Raw genomic sequence first — 21,292 nt, forward strand, 5'->3', positions numbered from 1 at the left:
AACCCAAAACAATTACTTTCTGAGACAAGACCAGGTTGGTTTGGGTGACTTTTTGTCCTTAATAAAAAAAATAATAATTTGAAAACTTCATTTTATTTTTAGCTAGGCTATCTTTGATATTAACATTGGCGAAAAGAAAAGCAAAAATAGCGGTGAAAAGGGGAAAATATAGCCCTTTTTTCACGGCTTTGTCCCTTTAAATCTGACCTACATTCTTTTCTTTTTTCTTTTAAGACTATAAAATTAGATTAAAGTCTTCTCCAAAAGTATCGGAAAACAGATTTGCAATTGCACCCTGCCAAGTGGAAACGCACTTCAGTAATAACTTACAGTCTGTTTACTGACACCCTTGAATTACCGGAGGAGCACTTGAGAGTCATTTAAAGATTCTGTGCCCAAGCTGAAGAGACATATTTAGCCAGAAAACACCCACATTATTACATTAACTCCTAGCCCTTAATTCAATGCAACCGCATCAATAGCTCAATTCCCAGACGATTACCAGAATAGGGGGTTAAAGGAAACAGGATTAGAGGTGCTTGATTTAATTACAGCTCTTTTAGCATCACGCTTGCTTCTTTAAAACACCTGTATTAAGGCAGATTCATAATTCATATGTTGAGCTCACCCAGATTTGCATTCACTTCAACATATTAATAGGCTCTTTCAATCAACTTAGTGCCTTCAGCTTAAGAGGATGTGATCACTTCATTTCTTACAGCAGAAATACTTTTTCTTTTTTTTGTTGCTTTTACTTCAGTCATACTCCGGTTGGCTTTGACAAAGTTATTACCACACTCCAAGCAATACGTCCCAAGGATAAACTCCCCTTGAGATTGTAGGGGAAAAAAAAAAATCTGAAGTGCATAAAGTAGGCTTACAAGGGGGCAGGACAGCTTGATGAAGTGCGTGATGATGTGTCCATTAAAGTGCAGGCCAGAACATTAAACAGTATGGTGGAGTTTGTGAAAGGTCAGCGCTCAAACGGGTTTGTAAATATTGATCTCCCATTTCGGTCGTCTTGAACTCTGCTCTGGCGTCCATCTAAATCCTCCTCTGTGCAGCGAAGACAAAGAGAGACAAACAATGGGAAAAGGAAAACAATAAGACGGAGAAGTAGCTCTCGCGGGTCATTTTGTGAGACATTACTCGCCAGCGCTGCTTCACTGAACTCTTTTTCTCTCCTGAGCGACGAGGGTTTGCACCTTAAAACAAAGTAAAAATGCACTTAGCAGCTTCATGAACAAAAAACTAATGAATAAAAAACAATCTTTACTGAAAAGATTGAACATTGAGGAAGATGGGAAAGCAGGGAGTACAAAAAAATCTTCAAAGCTCACCGTTGTAGAATTGCAGTACATTTTTGAGAATAAGATTATTGTATTTGTTTAATGTTTTTTTTTTTTATATTCCCCATATTGTGCTATTATGTTGAATTCAAAGGCTCAGTTCAATTTAAACCCTTTTGTCAGTTTTAAATATCCAGGGCATATACGACACAAGTTATGGTATGTTAGTTTATAGGATATTTTTCTGTCTTATTAATAAAACTGGTAGATGATGACCTTTCAAAATCTCAATAAAAACAACTGGTTCCAATAAACCTAAACAAAAAAAAGAAATGTAGTCACTGAGAGACACATATTTGTCTTTTAGTTAGTAAAAACTACCAAAAAGTGTGTAAAATAGAAAGAACCCACGCATGCACAGGGAGAACATGCAAATTCCATGCAGAATCGAGGATGTGAATCGAGGTCCCGGGAATCGAACCCAGGACTTTCTTGCTGCAAGACAACAGAGCTACTGTGCAGCCCGGCTGACAGATTTGTAGAGTCAAATTACAACAGCCACTTCTATTTAATATCTTTACCAGCAAAACTACTACATATTTTCTTGAGTGTTAATTTGCAGATCATTGCTGTAGTTTTTTAGTCATGTACGTCTTCTTCCTTAGTTCATCCTCTTAATCTATGTTAATGCTAAACATTTTGATTGCCAATCATTTATGCGCCGTGTAGTGTGGCTCATGTACCCCAGACATTGAGCCGTTTGTCTTTGCTCCTCTTTTTGTGTTTGTTTGTTTTTATGAATATAACTTATGCTAAATGTCCCACTGGCAAGAAGCAGCAAACTGAAGAAGATCTACCCAATCAAGGATTGTTTCCCCTGCTGTGGGAGTTGATTAAGTCTTGTGCTGGTGAGGCTAAGCCTACAAATCAATTTGCACCTCACACAACAGCCTTGGCTCATGCAACTATATGTTCGTACCGACTGAGATAAAACAGACTTCTGCACTATTTACTATACTTTTCAGGAAGCGTATTCCCTCCATACATGCTCAACACTTACATCATGTTTCTGAAATAACCGGCCAAAGTTCAGCCATGGTTATTCAGCCTGTTTATTTATTTGAGTGTTTGAATTTGTGAAGTTTTACATCATTTTGTGTTTGATGCAGAGCAGCATCACAGTGCCACTGTGCCTTTTATGTTGTTTTTCAAAGTCGAGGAGTTCTTCAAAATTACCTTTTCTCTGGTTTTCGGTAATTATGAAGATTTGACATTTCGTTTTTCTAAGTCTGAATGCTATGCGTCAAACTGCATCAGCACGCCCCATTAATTTTCTTCTATGAGGAGCAAGCCAAGGAAATGTAGGCGTTTGTATTTTTTATTTTGCCAAGTCGTGATTTGGATGTACCGAAACTTGCCTATTTTGACCTCAGTGAATGTGCAAAAATGGAAGTGGAGGATGCCGAGCTCCTATTCACCAAAGCATTAAAACTATTATTGGCTTCCAGTACACATTAACCTATTTTAGTACATAAAAAACACTACTACACACCTGTAGTACCTGATCAATACATAAAAAATGTGCTCAAAAAGCACATTTTGAGCTTAAGAAAAACTCGAGATTAATAGCTTCTCCCTCTTGCTTGTTTCAGATCCATACGATGACGACCTGAAGGTGAAGACCCAAAGGCCACGATCAGCTGACCTGCCAGGTGTGTTTCAGGCACAAACAGGTGAGTGTTAGGAGTGTGAGGTAGACTTCGCTTCCTGGAGCAAATGAAGAACAACTTGACCTCCGAAAGTTGTCGTGTACCTGAAAAGTTTCAGTTCTAAATTACAGACCCATTCAAAAACTCTGAATATTTTTGAAACCCATTTGTTTTAGGAACTTTATCACCAAGTGAAAGATTCTTGAAAGCCTATATTTTGGTTATTTATGGTGATTTTCCATTTACAGCTAATGAGAACATTAGCGTATTAACATTAGAATACTACATCAGTCCATATTTTAAAAAGAGAAATGCATGCTTAATGAAAAGTATGTTTAATACCCACCTAGAGCCTGTTATTTTCAGAAGCATTTCTGTTCCTTACTCAGCTCCTCCAGACTAGCGTCAGCAGGAATTAGCAAGCTTATCATATGAACTACTTCTCATTCCAATGGAGGACCACTGTTGTGATGAGATCAGAAAGTGTAGGAGCTTTTTGAAGGCAGAGGCTAGTTTTAATTCATCAAATTCTTTTAAGTTATGTTTGATTTAAATACAGCATTTTTATAACAACTGAAGTTTGCATAGTTACTTTATTGTGCTAGAAAATGACACTAAGTGACAGGAAAATACACAATACTTCCCACTTAGCAACTGTGTGTCATTTTTCTTCCACTTCTCATTTGGGCACAAATTTATGTTGGTATATTGGATACCATCCCAATGAATTAAACTATAGCTTGTAGTTATTACAAAATATTGAACATTTCAAGATGTCTGAATACATTTGCAAGGCACTGTATGTAGTTTATGTTGAGACTTCTAGCATTTAAAGAAAGGATAACGCTTTCTATCTTAAAGAATCCAATACTTACCTGGGCTAGGATTCATGGAGACAATCATTTCAAAAAGCTACCGCTGTGCTGAGGAGGGAGAGCCTACGGAGAGGGAAACCCCCGTTTGCGTCTTGTCCTTCTCCCCTCCTGCTCTTCCTTGCTTCTCCCCTCTCTTCCTTTCCTCCAGGCACGTGTGATGAGCTTAAGCCCTGACTCACGGCATGTTAATGAAGATGTAATGCGATTAACGGACATGCAATTAATTCGATTTCCTCCTCTGCCGCGTGATGACGCCCCGATCAAAGGACACGAAGCTCATAAACAATTTAAAAGAGGGGGGAATTTACAGTTGTGTTCAATTGTTGATTTCAAGGGCATAACTGAGTGGGAACAATGGGAGCCTCGCCACAGCTGGCTGGAGAATTGCACATCAAGGGCGAACACTCGGACTTGTATGGGTGCTAAAGATGTTTTCCTATGAATTAAGATTCTTTTGTTTTTTTATCCTTCAGACTGCTCATATAGGATTTATTTTCCTCGACAGGCTTATCTGCAGTGATGACCTACATCTTTTTATCTTTTTATAATAATGTTAGTATTTTTCTTCAGACTGGGATCCAGCAACAATTCTACCAGACTCCATATGAATCCAGGTTGTGTCGTCCATTTGTTTAGTTTTTTTCAGAAGTCAAATCGTGTTTTAGTGGGATTGTCAATGTGATGGGTAACAAGTAAAAGAAAAATGCCGGTGGAAATAATCTAGATTTTAAAATATAACATGTAGGGCTGTCGAAGCTAAAGCGTTAACCACAAAACTAAAATTGCGTTTAACCTTGTTGTTTTTTTGTTTTTTTACACACAATTAAAGCACAGGCGTTCATACTTCATGTTCCGTGCTGTAGTCTGAATATTATTCCTGCTCTGTTTCAGTTGTTTTTCTATGGGGCCGATATGCCATTTATTAAAATGTCATTTCTGAAAACATCTCCCCTCTCTCTCTTCCCTGCTGTCCACCTCTTCTACTCTTCTGCTCTACTCTGTAAATGGTGCTCACAGTTGACAGGGAGAAGAAATGGGAGGATACCTAAAATTATTTTACTGTTGTAGACAAAGCAACATGGCAAAACATCATTTGCTTCCTTAATGGATCGGTTATTTTTTATCCATTAATGAAGCAACACTAAGCCTCTATGAACCAATGAAAAAACATGAAAATGATTAAATACAAAAACATCGGACACAAGAAATAGTCCCAGGTTATTCCTGCTATGTCTGTCCTGAATCAAAAATGATGTAAATAAGCTCTGCAGGCTTTTATGATTTTTGGTTTCAATAAGCTCTTTCTAATAAATCTTCCTCAGGAAAACTTGCCATGACTTCTTGGATCAGTTTCCTCTGTAAAGTCAGATTTTTTTTTGTTGTTTTTAGGAGCCCACATCAAAACAAATACAAAATGTGAAAACAGCACAAAAATAAGATGTATTTTTTTGCACTGTTCTTTGTTTCCTTTTTGTAATCCCATTTAAAATCTGTTTTTTTTTCATCATTTGTGTTGTTTCAATGCTCATAGGAATATTATGAACATATTCAAAGGTTTCTTAGAAATCTGTAATTAATCACAAACTATGGACACCATGTGATTTATCACAATAAAGTATTGCAATTGATTGACAGCCCCTGTTACAGAGTGGGTGTTAAGCAAGTGAGATAAATAGCCTGACTAAAGGAAACCATTTTTTTTTACTGCAGTCATATAATGTTAAACTTAATAGTATCATGAGCATAAAATTGAAGAAAAAAAATCTTTATTTCTTCTTAAAAAATGCACTATACCCAATATTTTCACCACATTTCTTCTTTTTCTATAAAATCTCATAGCCTTTCGATCAAACGATTTCCACTACTCTCTTGTGAATGCAAGGTCTCTTTTCCACTTAAGGAACATCTGTTTCTTGGCTTTTCTATTCCTCAGTCACTTGTCTAAGTAACACCAAGCCCCTGAAAATATTGGACATGTTCTTCTGTTCTTGAGCTTTATTACTCAGATGGATGCCATTTGACAGAAATGCAGGCGTTTTATTGCTTTTGACTTTGCCTCTATGTGATAGTTTTCTCTATACTTTGGAAGATATATAAAGGTAACGTAGTCATATTTAGTAACTAAGAGATACATTTAGTAACATTGTTTATTAAAGAGAGTAGCATGATTACCAATCAGGAATGGCACACACAAACCAATATTATGAAGATGCAAAGTTAAGACTTTTGTGAGATTTTTATCTTGGAATGAGAGGTTTGTGGCTACTGGAATATTAGATTTTAATATGGACTATAGAACATTTTTGTAACTTTTTTTTCTTTATACTTGCTCCAGTACTCCTAACAACGTCTTCAAAATGAATTCCACACTTTAATCCACTGATAAGAGTACATCCTACCATCCAAGCATATTTTCGCCAAATAGAAATGGAAAATATGGCACTCCCTTTGATCTAAACGCAAAATTTTGTTTAAAAAAAAATGTCCAAATAAAGACTTGGGCTCATTGAAAATAAAAAAAAAAAACAACCAAAATGCAAAGGATCGTCTTTCAACCTAAACATCTCCCTCCTTAGGTGATCCAGCGGCAGAGGAGTGGTCGCCGTGGAGTGTGTGTTCTCTGACTTGTGGGCAAGGCTGGCAAGTGAGGACGCGGTCCTGTGTCTCCTCTCCTTATGGCACGCTTTGCAGTGGTGCTCTGCGGGAAACGCGCATGTGCAACAACACAGTTTCCTGTCCTGGTGAACCTGGAATCATAAGTACAGGTACGGCAAACAAACATCTTGGCTGCATTCTATAAAAGCCCCGTTGGAACCTAATGGGTTTTTTGTGCTTTTTCTTTGCATTTTCTTAATTAGTACATTTCCTGACATTGTACAGTGCTCTTACTTTGAGAAATCCTCCTGTTACCTGCTGAAAATGTCGATCAAGCTAGAAATGCACCCAATTCTGGTTAAAAGGTAAACTTAGTGACGTTCAAACGCTTTTTAGTTTAGTTTGTTGGGAAGTTCAAACATATGGAGACTGACTGCTTAACATTATGTCGACTGCTCCAATAGACCTAGCACTTCTCTGAAGTACACAGTGCATTGCCCCTAAATTTAGAGATAGTCCTCAGCGCTTTCACTCTAAACATAGCTCTCATTTTCTATTATTTCAATAACAACCAAAATGGCCTCCCATACATAGATGAGAATAATTGATTGGTGACAGACTGATTGCATAAACCTCCGTGATAAGTCCTTAAAACATTCAAAAATGCAACAGCAGCTACTTTCTTTGTTTGAGTTTAGGTATAATCAGTTTCATTTTAGATAGACTGACAGCACTAATAACGAGGTCAATTCTGCTTCTCTTTGATTACCAGCATACATTGATTTTTGTTAGATGAAAGGCCGAAGGGCTTCCAGTTCGGCACTTCTTTGATTAGGCTGATTGCAGTTGAAACTTAGATCTTGATGAGGTTGCAGAGCAACCTATGTTGTTTTACCATACTTGCATTTTTCTCTCCAGTGTTGTTAGTCATGCGTGCCCCTTTGACAGTCTTGTCTATTTGATTGTTACGCAAAAATCTAACTTGTTCCCATATCTTGACTTCACCCCTCAGTGTTGAGAAACTGCAACCTCAGGTAAAGTTTTTAAATTTCTTGGGGAATCAAAAGGTAGTGGACAAATACCTAAAAAGAAAAGAATTTAACAACTTAATTGTATTTTTCTAATTATTTCAGTATTTGCTGCTTTTGACATTTTTTTAAACAAATTATGATCTTTTCACAGTGTGCTACATATTGCTTGCAATATTCTGAATACCAAAAGCATTGTGTACATACAAAGACTGAAATTGATCTGTTTCCTAATTCTAGATGAGCTTCATTTTGGCAGAGCAGGTTTTCTTGCATTTTTGTTTGGGTTTTCAAGACGTCTTATCTTTGCACCATTTGAAGTTTCACATAGGATTCAAGTGTTGAGTGTTTACTGATCCAGTACTCCTCCCCATGAAAAGCGAAAGGGAAAATTTGCCTTCCTTGTCAGTGCATATGCTAATCTTGTCTTTATGCAAATTTACCAGGCCGATTTGTATGTCTAAGCACCTCATTTTCCATTCCGTGTCGATAGTAATATCCTCAGCTGCTCCTTTGATGGGATATTGGTTGCTGTGTTATGTTCCGTTTATTATTTCATTTTGCCCTCGGTTCCTCTGATGTTTTCTGACATGGTTGTGGAGGGCTTTATTGGCACTCATGGGACTGCCAGAGTAGGATTGCACCAATATTAAGTAAGTAGGATTGTTGGGATGATATCAAAAGCACTCAGTGAACTTGCATTTGACTTTTTCTACTGTCCCAAAAAGTGTTTGGAATTAATTTCTGCATTTGTTTATCTATTCAGGGCTGACAACAAAATGCTCTCGAAAGAGGCATAAATATACATGGAATGTATACAGATGCAAACTAATTAAGAATGTAGGTACCTACATTTTAGCTTGCGGAGAATGTCAGTGGCAGTTAAAGATACAGGAGATATACAGTTCATAGCTTTGTTCCCAGGCTGATGAGGCTTTAGGGCTCCGCAAGGCAAAATCAAATTAACCTAGTTGTCTAACTTATTTACATAGCCAGTTAAAAGTGAGGGGTGTATGCATTGGGTAGACATTTTAAGAAAAACATGGGTGAATACCTTGGTAAGCTAATGAAATAGAAGGCAATATCTGATGCTGTTTCAGGAGTCCTGCACAGCAAATGCGATATTTCAGTTTTGTAAGGAGTCTGAAATGCTTTTAATCACGTGTAGGTCACCGAAAAGCTCCAGATTTGTCAAATCTGAACTGGATTATTGTCCGAGATGTATGAAAACTTTATTCTACAAGAGAAAATGGACAAAAAGAGGGGGTTTTGGTGCTTTTTTTGAAGATTGCGGCAAGCATAAAAATCACCGTCTGTGGACTGGTCAGAGCGGGACTTCAGTATTCTAGACTTGATTACAGACTCTTAAAGAACCTGTTGCCCACTCCAATAATTTCACAAGTATTGCTACTGACCGCAGGCGAGAGCAAATAAGAACTCTGCGCTTTTTGATTTTGTTTTGTTTGTTTGGTTTTTTTTATACTGAAATGTTGTTTTCCAAATGTTAACCAAGTAATATGATATAACCAAGCAACTCCATACCAAAACTTCGACAACAACTGATGAAATTCCAACTAGAGGATAGAAATACAAAGCTTAAACTGAAAGGAAACAAAGTCATTATTATTCAGCAATTTAAAATAACTAGTAGCTTTTATCAGGGTAATAATAAGGACTAGTTATACTACTATAGTGTGTATTTCCTGCTCTGAAAACATTAAAAATCTTTGAAAACAGTTGTGATTGTAGTCTTTTGCTGAGTTTGTTGAGATGTGGAGAGATTGTTACCCTTTCTCCCAAAAGTATTGTGAGAGTAAGTACTATTTATTGTCTGCAGAAGTGTGCAAACATTAAGGAAAAGTACTTTGGACAAAAAAAAAGTCAATGGAGTGGAAAATACACATTTTCTTCTCTCAGCCTTTCATGGGGAAAAACTTCTAAATTAATGGGCTGCTGATGATAAGTTTTAAGTAATAGTCTCTCTTGACAAAAAAAACTCGGCAGTAATTGGTTTGGCAAATTAACTTTTTTTTTTCTTTCTCTTTTTTAGCGAGCGTGATTGAGTACACGGTTTACATGGCCCAAAGCATGCAAGTGGGGTAGTATTTCAGCTCACATTGTATTACGCTACAGCTCATTTACCATAGATCCAGTGGCATTTAAAACATTGGTGCAGCAATAGCATATCATGAATACAGTCCATTTGGGTCAGTGCACAGTCAAATGGTATAACGCCACACTTCTGGTAATCATCCCAGCAATGGGCCGAGAGTGCAGCCAAGGATGCAACAATGAACTCGTTACAGATTTATGATTGCATGCAAATGTATATACAGGAGCATTGACACGTTAAAAGTATATTATTGCCTTTTCCCCTCGAAAATAGTGGAACAAAAATATCCAGTCGTGGTGTTAATCTGCTGTAAGAATATAATGACTGTGTCTAATTACGGTATGCTCATCTTAAAGTTAGGTAAGAGAGGGAAAAGAATGTTGTCATTTTCCTGAGATGTAAATTAGTGATCATACTTAACAGCTGCTGTACAAGCAGGATATGTATTTTGTTATACATTGGTTATGATTAGCCTTTTTTTTCTGTTAATGTAAGGAAATTAATGGATATATATATATCCATTAATTTGTCCTTAGTGGGGTCGGGAGGGTTGCTGGTGCCTATCTCCAGCGAGACATTTCAGGTGAGAGGCGGGGTAAACCCTGTACAGGTCAGCAGTCCGTCGCAGGGCAACACACGCCCGCACACCCTCACACATACTTTAGATAGACCAATTTACCTGACAGTCATGTTTTTGGACTGTGGGAGGAAGCCGGAGTACCCGGAGAGAACCCACCATGCACAGGGAGAACATGCAAATTCCATGCAGAAAGACCCCGGGCTGGGAATCAAACCCAGGACCTTCTTGCTGCAAGGCAAGTAGGTGCTACTAACTGCGCCAGTTGGTAGCACATAATGTTGACCATTATCATAACAAAGGTTTTAAAATAGTGTGAATGTAAGTTTTGGTTGGTTTAGAATATTTATTTTGATTTTCTCTTCAAACTCTCTCAGACAGACTTCTAAGTGTGCTTTGAAATATTGTCAGGCTGCATTATTCAAGTTCTCACGAGCTTCTCGGGACAAACTGATGCCTTAAATTCATGCTTCCATCGAATACGAGCTGTCCAGATCCTGGACAACCAAAACCACCCCACGTCACATTTATTTTCTTAGGCATCAAGATGTTTTCAGCAAATATCAGACATATTTTTATGCTCTTTTTGGTTTGCAGTTATTTTCATTTATGCCCAGAATTTCTTTTTGCAGTTTGGCCTACAGTGACTTATATGTCGGTGGTCCTATTCAAATGTCCTGGATGAGTAATCAATGCTTTTGGAAAGATTCTTACTATTGTGTATGTTTTTGTTTTCCCGGTATGTGGATAATGTCATTTTTATTTTGGTGTCCCCTTAGAAACTGCTTAGTAACCCTGACTGATGTCAGTTCATCTAACGATATTCTGCCTTTTGAGATTTTTAACCATACTTGATGTTGCTGAATTGTTTCTACTAAAGAGATTTCTAGATCTTACAGCTCTGGCAGTATTTTTGCCAGAGCATGTGCCATGTCAAAATTCAACCAATCTTTTCTGACATTAAAAATTTGTTTGTGTGTCTCAAGGATTTAACTATGAAAAAACCCCAAAACATGAAATATGTCAGAGGCAAATGTTTTTTTCATGGCCCTGCACAGCCAGGCTAAATCTGATCCTACATACTGTAAATGTTTGAATAGTTTGGAGTGCTTGAGGCTATCAACACTCCGCGCAAAAATAAATACAGGCCAAGAAAGCCGGTTCAGTATTTATATTTACCAAAATATGCTGGTACAAGTGGTTCTAGATCAAAACAGGTCCCAAAGTAAAATTTGATAAATATGCATTGCATTAAATGATTAAGAAAATCTCAAATGCTCTGAAGTTATTCATAACTTTTTGGTAAAGCAGCACATACACCGATAACACGTTTTTTTTGTTTGTTTTTTTTTTTTTCTGAATTTAAGGACATCTCACTATTTACCAGCTCTACATCTCCCCACACTTTTTAAATCCCACCATCTTCCCTCGCTCTATCTGCTTTCTACTGCTGCTCCTCAGAGCGTTCCTTCACAGAGTAGCTTTAATTATTTATTGCAATGATTTATTTAGCTTTGCTCAAAATAGAAGCTGCAATCTTCATCCCCCTGTCTCTAAGTTTCTCTAGCTTGGTTGTACACCCTCCTTTTGCCCCTCCTCGTCTCTACATCCTCCTTTATTTTGCTCGCTCTCTCTCTCTCTCTTTCCAACATCTCTTCAAATGCTCGCCCCTTTTTCCCGGACTTCCTCTCATCCAAGGGCTTTTTCCTGAGGTTTCTCCCTGAATATTTCAGAATGTTCTAATCCGTCTTCATGCCCTCGGTTTCTAGATTCCTCAACGGCTCAAACTATGAGCCACAATGTTTTAATGTTTCTTCTTCTTTGTTATATTAACTAAGTTCTATATCTCTCCTCTGTTTTTGTCTTATATTGTTGCAAAAGATTTTCTTCTTTGTTTGCACCATTTATTCACATTAAGTTTGGTGTGTAAAACTCTAATGCATGTGGTGATTTGCAAATGTATTTACTGACTTTGATGTTTTTCGCATTTTGTCAGTGTAACCACAAACTATATTGCTTTTTTTATTTTTTATTACCGACTAACCCAAAGCAGTGCATAGTTTCCCAATTAAAAGAAAATTACACATGGTTTTCAAAGTATTTTTTACAAATAAGAGTAAAAAGCGTGTTGCGAATATTTTGTTCAGTTGGAACATCATATTATGATGTTCTGCCAGTAGTTTGTTACAAGCCACAAAGTAACACAGCACACTTGTTGAAGGTGTATTATTTTTTTAGTGTATTAGTTAGATTAAATACAAATGTAAGATTTTAGACCATATGTAAGAAGTTCTGGGTTTTCCCCAGTGTATTATGTGCCACCAGGTTTTACTTGTGCTCACACTATAGCATTATTTAAGGTGGTTTTTTTTTTTATGTTTGCATTCTGTAAAGCTTTATAGTTGGAGTTCAGATATTAATCTTCCAGTAACAGAAATTTTGCAAATGATGTTTTAAAATTTCCTGTCAACTTTAAACATTTTTTAACTCAAAACACAGCTGATTGACTGCTGAGCGCCCCAACCACCTGGCTTAGCAAGTTTTCTGGGGGAAACCTTGAAGTTCATATAATTTTAGAAGCAAATGACTCATCTATTTCCTTGTCTTAATTGGAGTTGCATACCTGCCTGCATGACTTCAAATACCACTGCCTATCCCTGACATTCATTTATTTTATGTAATAACTCAGAGTGCAGCCCTACGCTGTGCCTTTTACTTTGTAATTTGATTTCAGCCTGGAAGTGAGACAGCCACCTCCATCCGGTATCTTAGGGAATGTGCTCATGCTCATAAGATCTCTTGTTTCTCCCGTTCCCCGACCCTTTTGCCTGACCCGGAATGCTCCATCCTTTTTTGCCCTTTATTTCCTTCCTTGCTCATTCCTCGTCCCCCCCATCTCTGTGTCCGTGCTTCATGTTCGTGGGTGTTCGCAGTGCATGGGCAATGGGAGGAGTGGTCGTCATGGAGTCTGTGCTCTGTTACCTGTGGGCGGGGCTCCAGAACACGCACCAGGAAATGCATGGATGGAGGTGGGGTGAAGCCTTGCGGCCAGCCCGACATTCAGACCAAACCCTGCAACATAGCCGTTTGTCCTGGTTAGTACCATCCTCATTAACCTACTACTGCCAGCCTCTTTCGCTCCTTATGCTTACCCATGTCTTTGTTGTGGCTTTAACCAAGCATTTCACGTCTTCTGGTCGCAAGCCTTACATTTGCTAGCATTTGTGTTGTTCCCTCAAAGCCCCCTTGACAAAATATTAATATTATGTTTTCTAAAATGTTTTGAACCTTTATTAAAAGTCCCTTTGATTATCCTTTTCATTCTTTCTAGCTCTGAGATTACAACATTTTTTCTAGTTGGTAAAATTCCTTACTGCCTGGCAACAATAAATGTTGTCAATCTACAACATATAAGTTGTAGGAGTGCAATGAAACCAAACATTTACATGGTGTATGAAAACACTTGATTTTTTTTTTTTTCTTCGTCTCATTTCTGTTAAAACTTCTGCTAAATGGCAGAATAATCAGACAGAATTTTGGGATAGTTTTCTTTCTTCAAATTAAAAAGTTTAAACACATACAGATTGTGATGATTTCAGGAGAAAAGCAATGTTCTAACAAAATGTTCTAAACAAAAAAAATCTTCAGTGTGCTTTTTGTTTCGCCAATCACAAATGACTGGACAAGAAGCTCCAAAGTGGATTGATTATTTATTTATTTTGGAAATGTATGTAGCAATTGTCAGTAAATCTCACTTAAAAACTAAGGCAACCACTCCAGAACAACCTGATTTTTGGCTTGAAATAAGTAAACATAGGTGCACTGGTAAAGGTCATAATAGTCATATTTACTAGAGCAGATTAGTGTCAATGAGGCTCATAATTTTTAAAAGGCTCATAAGTCTTTTAAAAATAACTGTTAACGGATATTAATTATACTTTTCACATTCATGGATTAAACATAGGTTTGTGTGTTTCCCTAAGTGAAACACAAAAAAGACATGAAAGAACTAAAGAAGCTTCTTCAATAACATTCTAACTTATTGAACTTTAACAGGCTGAACCTTTTTCGCCTGACAAAGTCACATGCAAACAGCAATTAGACGATTCTTCCTGAGACAGACTTTACTTTGACAGGAAACACTGTGCTCTTTTAATATGTCATGAGATCTTGTTACAGTCCCTGTAAATTCAACAAATACATTTGCATGATCAGTCTTGGCACATACAGTACATCTTCCTAAATATATGGGTTTTTTTAATCTTCAAATCATTACTGGGTTTTCTTTCAGTTTCTTTAATACAAAAACAAATATTACCTCCCTTTACTGTGTGAGTGTATGGGAAAATTGTCTTTTTTTTCCTTTTGACATTCTTTGACTCAGCTATCATGCTTTAATAAAGAAACACATTGTAAGATAAAGAGATTGCTTTGGTTAAAAACTTACATTGTATAAATTAATTTGAAAATTAATTTGAGTTTTTTTGTCCACTGTTTTAAAGGTTTCTTGCCTGATTTCATACTTACTGTACTTTCCAGTTCCATCCCTATCCGTGTTCCGTGGTTGGTTTGGTTCAGCTTCCTCACCAGTTGGAGCTCAACGCTCTTTTCTGCTCTTAGATTATCCATTAAGTCCATTTCCTGTGAAACAAAAAAAAAAAAAAAACTTGAAAAAGTTAAGAGTGCAGCTGTTTCTAATTTTGCTGTCGAGGGTGCCGCCAGCCTTTATTCCAGTCTGTCTAAGATTGTCCAGCTGAAATGTCTTTATCAGCCCGGAGTGGAATAGGACTCGGCCGTGTTTGAGATAAAGCCTTAATGCAAAAGTCTCCTAACAATGGGTGGAGCAAGATTTGAACAAAAATCCCCGATGCCTGCCCCCCAAGCAACGTGCCAGATACAGCTTAAGATTAAAAAGTAACATCTAAGGTAAGTGTTATTTTTCAGCAATTTTTGATTGCAGAGTATTCTTTTGTTTGCGCTCGTTCTTTAATTTTTCCTTCGTCGGACTGTGTCTAAAATGATTTCCATTACAAAAGAAAATTCAATTTCGGGATTTCAATTGCTCGGGCTTTTCTGTGTTGTCAGACAAATGGATTCCGAGCTGGAATAGAGTTGTTAATGGATGCACAGATAATAAAACATCAGACAGTTTAAGAAGAGTGGTGTCTGCTTTCTGACTAATAGCCTTTTATTTTTCTTGAATTGATTTGAGTCCGAGCGAGAGTGTGTTTGCTTGGTTCTGTAATCGCCTAAAGCCTTAGAAATTATCACGGCATAAGTGCTTCTTATTTGGAAAGATTAATACTAAGAAGACCCTGTCATTTTCCACTTTTGCATGAATGCTGGTGCAGCTTGAATCTGAGATAGAGCCTCATTATAATTTTCCTCCCAATGTTCCGGGGCTAAACTTTGTTTTTCTCTCTTTTTATTTTGGTGCTTTTCAAAGCGGAGGTTTTCTAAGGTCACTCCTCTTGAAACAAAACTGTCACTGATGGTGCAAAAACAGGCGATAAAGTTGGTTCTTTTTTGTTTTGTTTTTTTTAAATGGGGAGAGGCTAATGCTATAATTTAAAGTAGGTCCCCCCGGCTTGTTTTTTTGCCTCGCGGTTTTCCGAACAGTTTATGTGATGTGAAGTTTGGTAGAAAGTGTGTGCGTTTCCTTGCAGGGCCTTAGGGGAGCTCGTGTATTTGCGTCCATGTCACAACAGCTTCAGCTTGCGCTTAGGAGTTTAAAGGCGACTGTACTTTGAAATGCTGAACACCAGAATAAGATGTTTTGCCACAACTGACCGCAGAAATGAAACTTTGATGGATTGCATAAATTTGCATGTTTATATTTATGGGCACTAAGCAGCCTAACCTGAACTCCATGTTTTTGAACTCAAGTCGTTTTAGAAAGCAATATCTCATGTGAAGGACCCTGCAAAAGTATGCACCCAGCTCCCAAGCAAGGTAGTGACAGTCCTGTAGTGAAAGATGGGATACGGTGATGACAGACTGGTCACTTTTGAAATGTATTCTTTCCTGCTCAAGCCGACTTTTAGTATTTTGTTAAGTAGAAGTGACAGAACGAAACCAAGGAAGCATCAGAAGTCACAGATGGCTTTTACTCAAAAGAAAGGGAGATGTCTGACAAAAATGTTGTGCATATTAAAATAATGGCGGTACTGATTTTCCCCTCTGTGCTTCCTGTGGTTCCACAATAGAGATTTTTATTTCAGAAAGCCTACAGAACCGTGGGACACGGAGAGCTAGATTTGTGACTTATGAACAGCCAGATGGACTTGTCTTCTTGGGTTTATGATGGAACTGCTTTCCGAAATGAGCTATTGTCTTTGAGACATAGTTCAGCTTTGAAGTATTTGTGTTGTGCTTGGCCTGGTCTCCCAATTAGGGCTTGAGGCATTTCTATTCATTGTCTCTTCAGACATTATCCATGTTGGGGAACTGTGAGACTTTTATTTTGCAAGAGTGTGTAACAATCCTCCTTTTGTATTTTTCTTTTGTTTTGTTTACAGTTAGTGAAGTGAAGTATTGTTCTTTTCTTCTTTTTCAACTAATAATTAGTAATACGTTCCTACTCAATATCAGGTAGAAACATGTTTCTTTTTCTTTATATTCTTTGACTTCATAGGTCAGATGATTTAATTGGCTAATTTCTGAAGTTTGTGTGGCAAGGACGCAGAGAAACACTTTTTTTTTACTGTTTCCTTCAAAAACACATTCATGCTGTCATTGCAGCAGAGCGTAGCTGTGCCTCAGCAGTCTGGATGCTGTTGTTTGCTGTTAATTACGCCTGTCTTGTTATCCTCTTGATAGAACCAAGAAAGTCTCTAGAATTTATACTTCACCAGTAGATCCCTTACTGGATCACAAAATGCCTCTGGTCGTTTTCTGTAGTTTGAGTTACTTTTAAAAATCTGTCCTATGTATCCAAGACTACACTTGATATTAGGGTGTTGATCTTTTATTTTGTGTCTTTGCTGCTTTGTACTTGTGTGTTTGCTTGTTTTTTCGGTTTTCTACTTTTAAGTGTAAAAATCATTTTTTCAAAGGATGTTTACAATGAAAAATTCAAAGATAAACGCATACCCATCTTGAGGAAATTGTGTAATTGTGCTTTCACAATTCATAATATAGTTTGAGTGATTTAATATAATGTACTTATTACCCTATGATGCTACAATCATGGGAGTCTTCCTGCAGGAAGTCCATCAGACTCATGTGTATAATAATGTATTTTTTGATTAATTGTTTATTTTTTTCTGATCAGAACCACAATCGGTGTAAAATAAAAACTTTAAAATATGATGTACAATTAAAATAGGTCACTCACACAAGTAATGTAAGCTTTTTTTAATGATAGATGTTGTTAATAGTTTACATCAAATACTTATTTTACGTGTTAGGTATATGCAATGGCTAGTCTGAAAATAAAATTTTAAAAATCAATTCCTGGTCACGATATAAAGATGATTAAATGGATGATTTTAATTTCCCTTCGGTTGGAACTGTAGCATTTATTTTGCAGGATAACAACCTTAAAGTGTTAGCCACACTTGAATCTGGTACGCCATTCATTCAGTGCAGTTTGTCCTTGCTTGGGGTTTTTGTAAAAAAAAAACAAAAATTCTCACAAAGACATGATTACCCAATGTCAAGATGTAGGTTTGGCAATGACTTCCCTTCTGAAAGAAACCACACATTTACAGAAGTGTGCTTCACATTTTTCCTTTACGTAACATCCTGAAAATGTCACTTTCAGACAGAAAAAAAATGCTTCTAACTTTAAAGCCCTTCATATTGTTTTGTTTTATACTATAGATGTAGAAGGGCATCATGACTACAGTACCAAGTGACATTCTCATAATGCCTTGCAAGTTTGCTATTCTAGATGGACCTCACAAATGTTCCTATGATGACCACATTTCTGAATATCAAAACGCAAAAACTGACATTGACATTTTCTGTCAGTTTATGTATATAATTAAATTTTGAAGTTCTTGGAACTACAACAAACAATTATATATATATATATATATATATATATATATATATATATATATATATATATATATATATATATATATATATATATATATATATATATGTATAAATGTTAACCAAAATTCTGAGGACATTGCATGCATTTTGCATTGACATATTTTGGATTTTTACTTCCTTTCTCATTCACGTTATTGTTAAATTTTAAATTACAAAAATATATTGTGGGTGGACTTTAAAGTTCTTGAAATCCAGTGTTACCCTTAAAGTTGGATATTGCTGTTTCCAGACACATTCTTCGTTAGCCAATAACATGTTGAAGATTAACATTTATCTGTCAAAAATAAACCACTTTGAGTGTCTTAGTGTTTTATGGAAAAAAGTAAAACAAAAAAAAAAAAATTCATTCCAACATCAGAGTCAATGCTATAAGTATGTTTAACACAGTTTTGGAACCTATTCTACGTAAACCAAAACTGTGAAATGGTTCGTGTCCTGAATTAAAACTACTGCACATATTGTGTTCACAAGGAAAAACGAGTCGGTACAGTGAGCAGGAATGTTAGAGGGCCAGTCTGTTTCTGGTTCGTGAGGCATCTGGACGCCGTGCCCAAGCAAGAATCACATTTGTGCAGATCCACAATTGTCTTCTGTATATACTAGCACAATTTGTTTGAATTTGATTGAAAAAAATCCATGATGTTTCGAAGCTTACAAACGGACTTATAATCTGGACTATCATACATTATTTTTAAAATATTATAAAAGCATTGTATGTAACCTGAAAATTAATAATGAGCCTTTTTCAGGTATTTAACAAATAAAATGTCTTCAACAGTCTTAGCTCGCCTAAATAGGGAAAGTTGAATCTGATGTAACACCACCCAGTGTAATGTCTTTTGAGGCCCGGTGTTTAATCTTGTTTCATCTCTTGCTTCTTCATTCAAATCTATTTCTCATGACTCACTTAACGATACAGCTTTTATATCACCGCTGTATTTCACCCGCATTACTGTTCATCACTTTCTACTCCACACCCAAACAGTCAAGAGCCTTACAGAACAATATCAAGAAAACATGAACTAGACTGCACTTTCCGTGAACTCTTGCAAACGACGTTCGAAGCAATTGTTCTAATCCTGTATTTTGGAGCAGACTAAAATATTTAACATTTCCATAGATGGGGAGTTTGATGCAGCTGGTGTTGCTTTTCCGTGGATGCGTCCGCAGCGTTAAATTCATTTGTTCTCCACCCCTGAAACTATTTTCTTGTTGCCTGCTCACTTTGTCATCCTGTGGCCTGTTTCTCTCTCTGTCTCCCTCCCCACCTCATTTACACTTCACATTTGCTCTCCTCTCTTTTAAATTCATGTCTCCTTGCCTCGATATTCACTCCTTCTCCTTCTCCTCGCCCGCCTCCATCCCTCTCTCTTTCTCTCTCCCTGCTGTGCAGTGGAGGGCCAGTGGTTGGAGTGGGGCGCGTGGTCAAAATGCAGCGTGACCTGCAACACGGGGACCCAGATGAGGCAAAGGCGCTGCAGTCCCTCGGTGCATGGCTGGGCTGAGTGTAAGGGGCTTCATCAGGAGAGCAGGGAATGCGCCAACCCTTCATGCAGTGGTAAGGAGGAGAAAAGAAAAAAAAAAGCACTCAGACATGGCACTTTATATGCTTTTGAACAACATTATGTAAACACAGAGTATTGCGTTCTTTGAAGGAATGCTTATGCCTTTCCGCATGTGAATGTGTTCCGGTTTGGCAACCTAATTTGAATTGTCTCTTCTTTTTTTTTTTCTTTCTTCTTCTTTACAAGAACCCTCTAGGGGAAAATATCTTGGTTTTTTTTCTTTTCTTCATGAGTCACAATATCCATTATATTTTCTCGCCATTACTTCCATACTCCACGTCGAACCCTGTTCGATGTGGAGTATGTGGAGTATGTGGAGTACTCCACGTCGAACCCTGTTCGATGTGGAGTATGTACCCTGTTCGATACCTACTGGTGGTGACATGCCTGTGCGTCAGGTGGAGGTAACTGGGGCAGCTGGAACCACTGGAGTCTGTGCAGCAAGACGTGCGACTCTGGGTGGCAGCGGCGCTACAGGATGTGCGAGGGCAGTGGAGAACAAGGCTATCCCTGTGAAGGTTCAGGAGAGGAGGTCCGGTCCTGCAACGAGAAGAAGTGCCCCGGTCAGTGATTGTGTGTATTAGAGCAATACTTGGATTCAGTATTGCTCTTATAATCTCTCTCTGGTTTACTTTCTCTTAAATAAAAAAAAACGTAATGTCTTCAAAGTACATGGATAATAGTTGTCAGGAAAAAAATAGGTGTATTTTCCATTAGTTCATACTTCCTCCATAGACCTCTACTGCAATTCCATTTGCACTTGTCTATTCATTATCTTCTGACTCTTCTCTCTCTTTACCATATTTTTCTAATTTTTGCCCTGGCTTGTAATGTTTTTCTTTTTATCCTGCCAGCTTACTGAGTTTTCTTTTACTTTCCATCTCTCTAAAAATGTTTCCTTATGTTTCAGCTCCCTGCCTGTTTTACGCCACTGCGCTTCTCTGTTTTTTCTCTCTGCTTAGGGACAGTTTTGCTCAACAGTCCGATCGGTGCTTTGTCGGTTGACAGATACTGTTTGAATATTCACGCCTATTGCTGAGTGCCACATGTGCCTGTTCTTGCCTTGAGCTTCAAGGGGCTGCAGGGGGGAGGAGAGGGGTAAAAAGGTTGAAGCTCCACTGTGACCCCTCGCTTTTTGTTCAAGGAATCTCTCCAACTTCTTCTGCACAATTCAGGGACCTTGTCTATTGACATTGCAAGGGACATAATATATTTTCACTCTATCTGTCTTTGCTCTTTGCTCTCTGTCCCTCTTCATCTCCCCGCATCTTCCTCTGCCAGCATTCATCTCCCCCTTGGACTCTCTTCTTCATCCTCGCTTTGTGTTTTTTTTTTTTTTCATCAGGGTTATGAAAAGGAGGGGAGAAACAGATGAATAAAAAGAGGGGATGAGATGAAGAGGGAATGAGATACTGCACTGGGGCAATGTCACTGACGGAGAGCAATGCGAGACGTACAAGAGAAGAAGATTGGGAGC

General features: G+C 37.6%; 1 protein-coding gene across 12 annotated transcripts in view; it reads left to right on the forward strand.

Moving 5' to 3' along the window:
* The window catches only part of adgrb2 (adhesion G protein-coupled receptor B2), a 264,272-nt gene that overhangs the window by 114,285 nt on the left and 128,695 nt on the right, over positions 1–21,292 (forward strand). For 10 of the 12 annotated variants that reach the window (XM_032580162.1, XM_032580165.1, XM_032580168.1 and 7 more), the window contains 5 exons: positions 2,942–3,022; positions 6,450–6,638; positions 13,120–13,281; positions 19,644–19,808; positions 20,214–20,378. In XM_032580162.1, coding sequence (XP_032436053.1) covers positions 2,942–3,022; positions 6,450–6,638; positions 13,120–13,281; positions 19,644–19,808; positions 20,214–20,378 — 762 coding nt within the window. The remainder of the gene's footprint in view (positions 1–2,941; positions 3,023–6,449; positions 6,639–13,119; positions 13,282–19,643; positions 19,809–20,213; positions 20,379–21,292) is intronic. The other 2 variants (XM_032580164.1, XM_032580170.1) reach the window with 2 other exon arrangements.

This window comes from Xiphophorus hellerii, chromosome 13 (assembly GCF_003331165.1).
Source record: "Xiphophorus hellerii strain 12219 chromosome 13, Xiphophorus_hellerii-4.1, whole genome shotgun sequence".
Taxonomy (NCBI): Eukaryota; Metazoa; Chordata; class Actinopteri; order Cyprinodontiformes; family Poeciliidae; genus Xiphophorus; species Xiphophorus hellerii.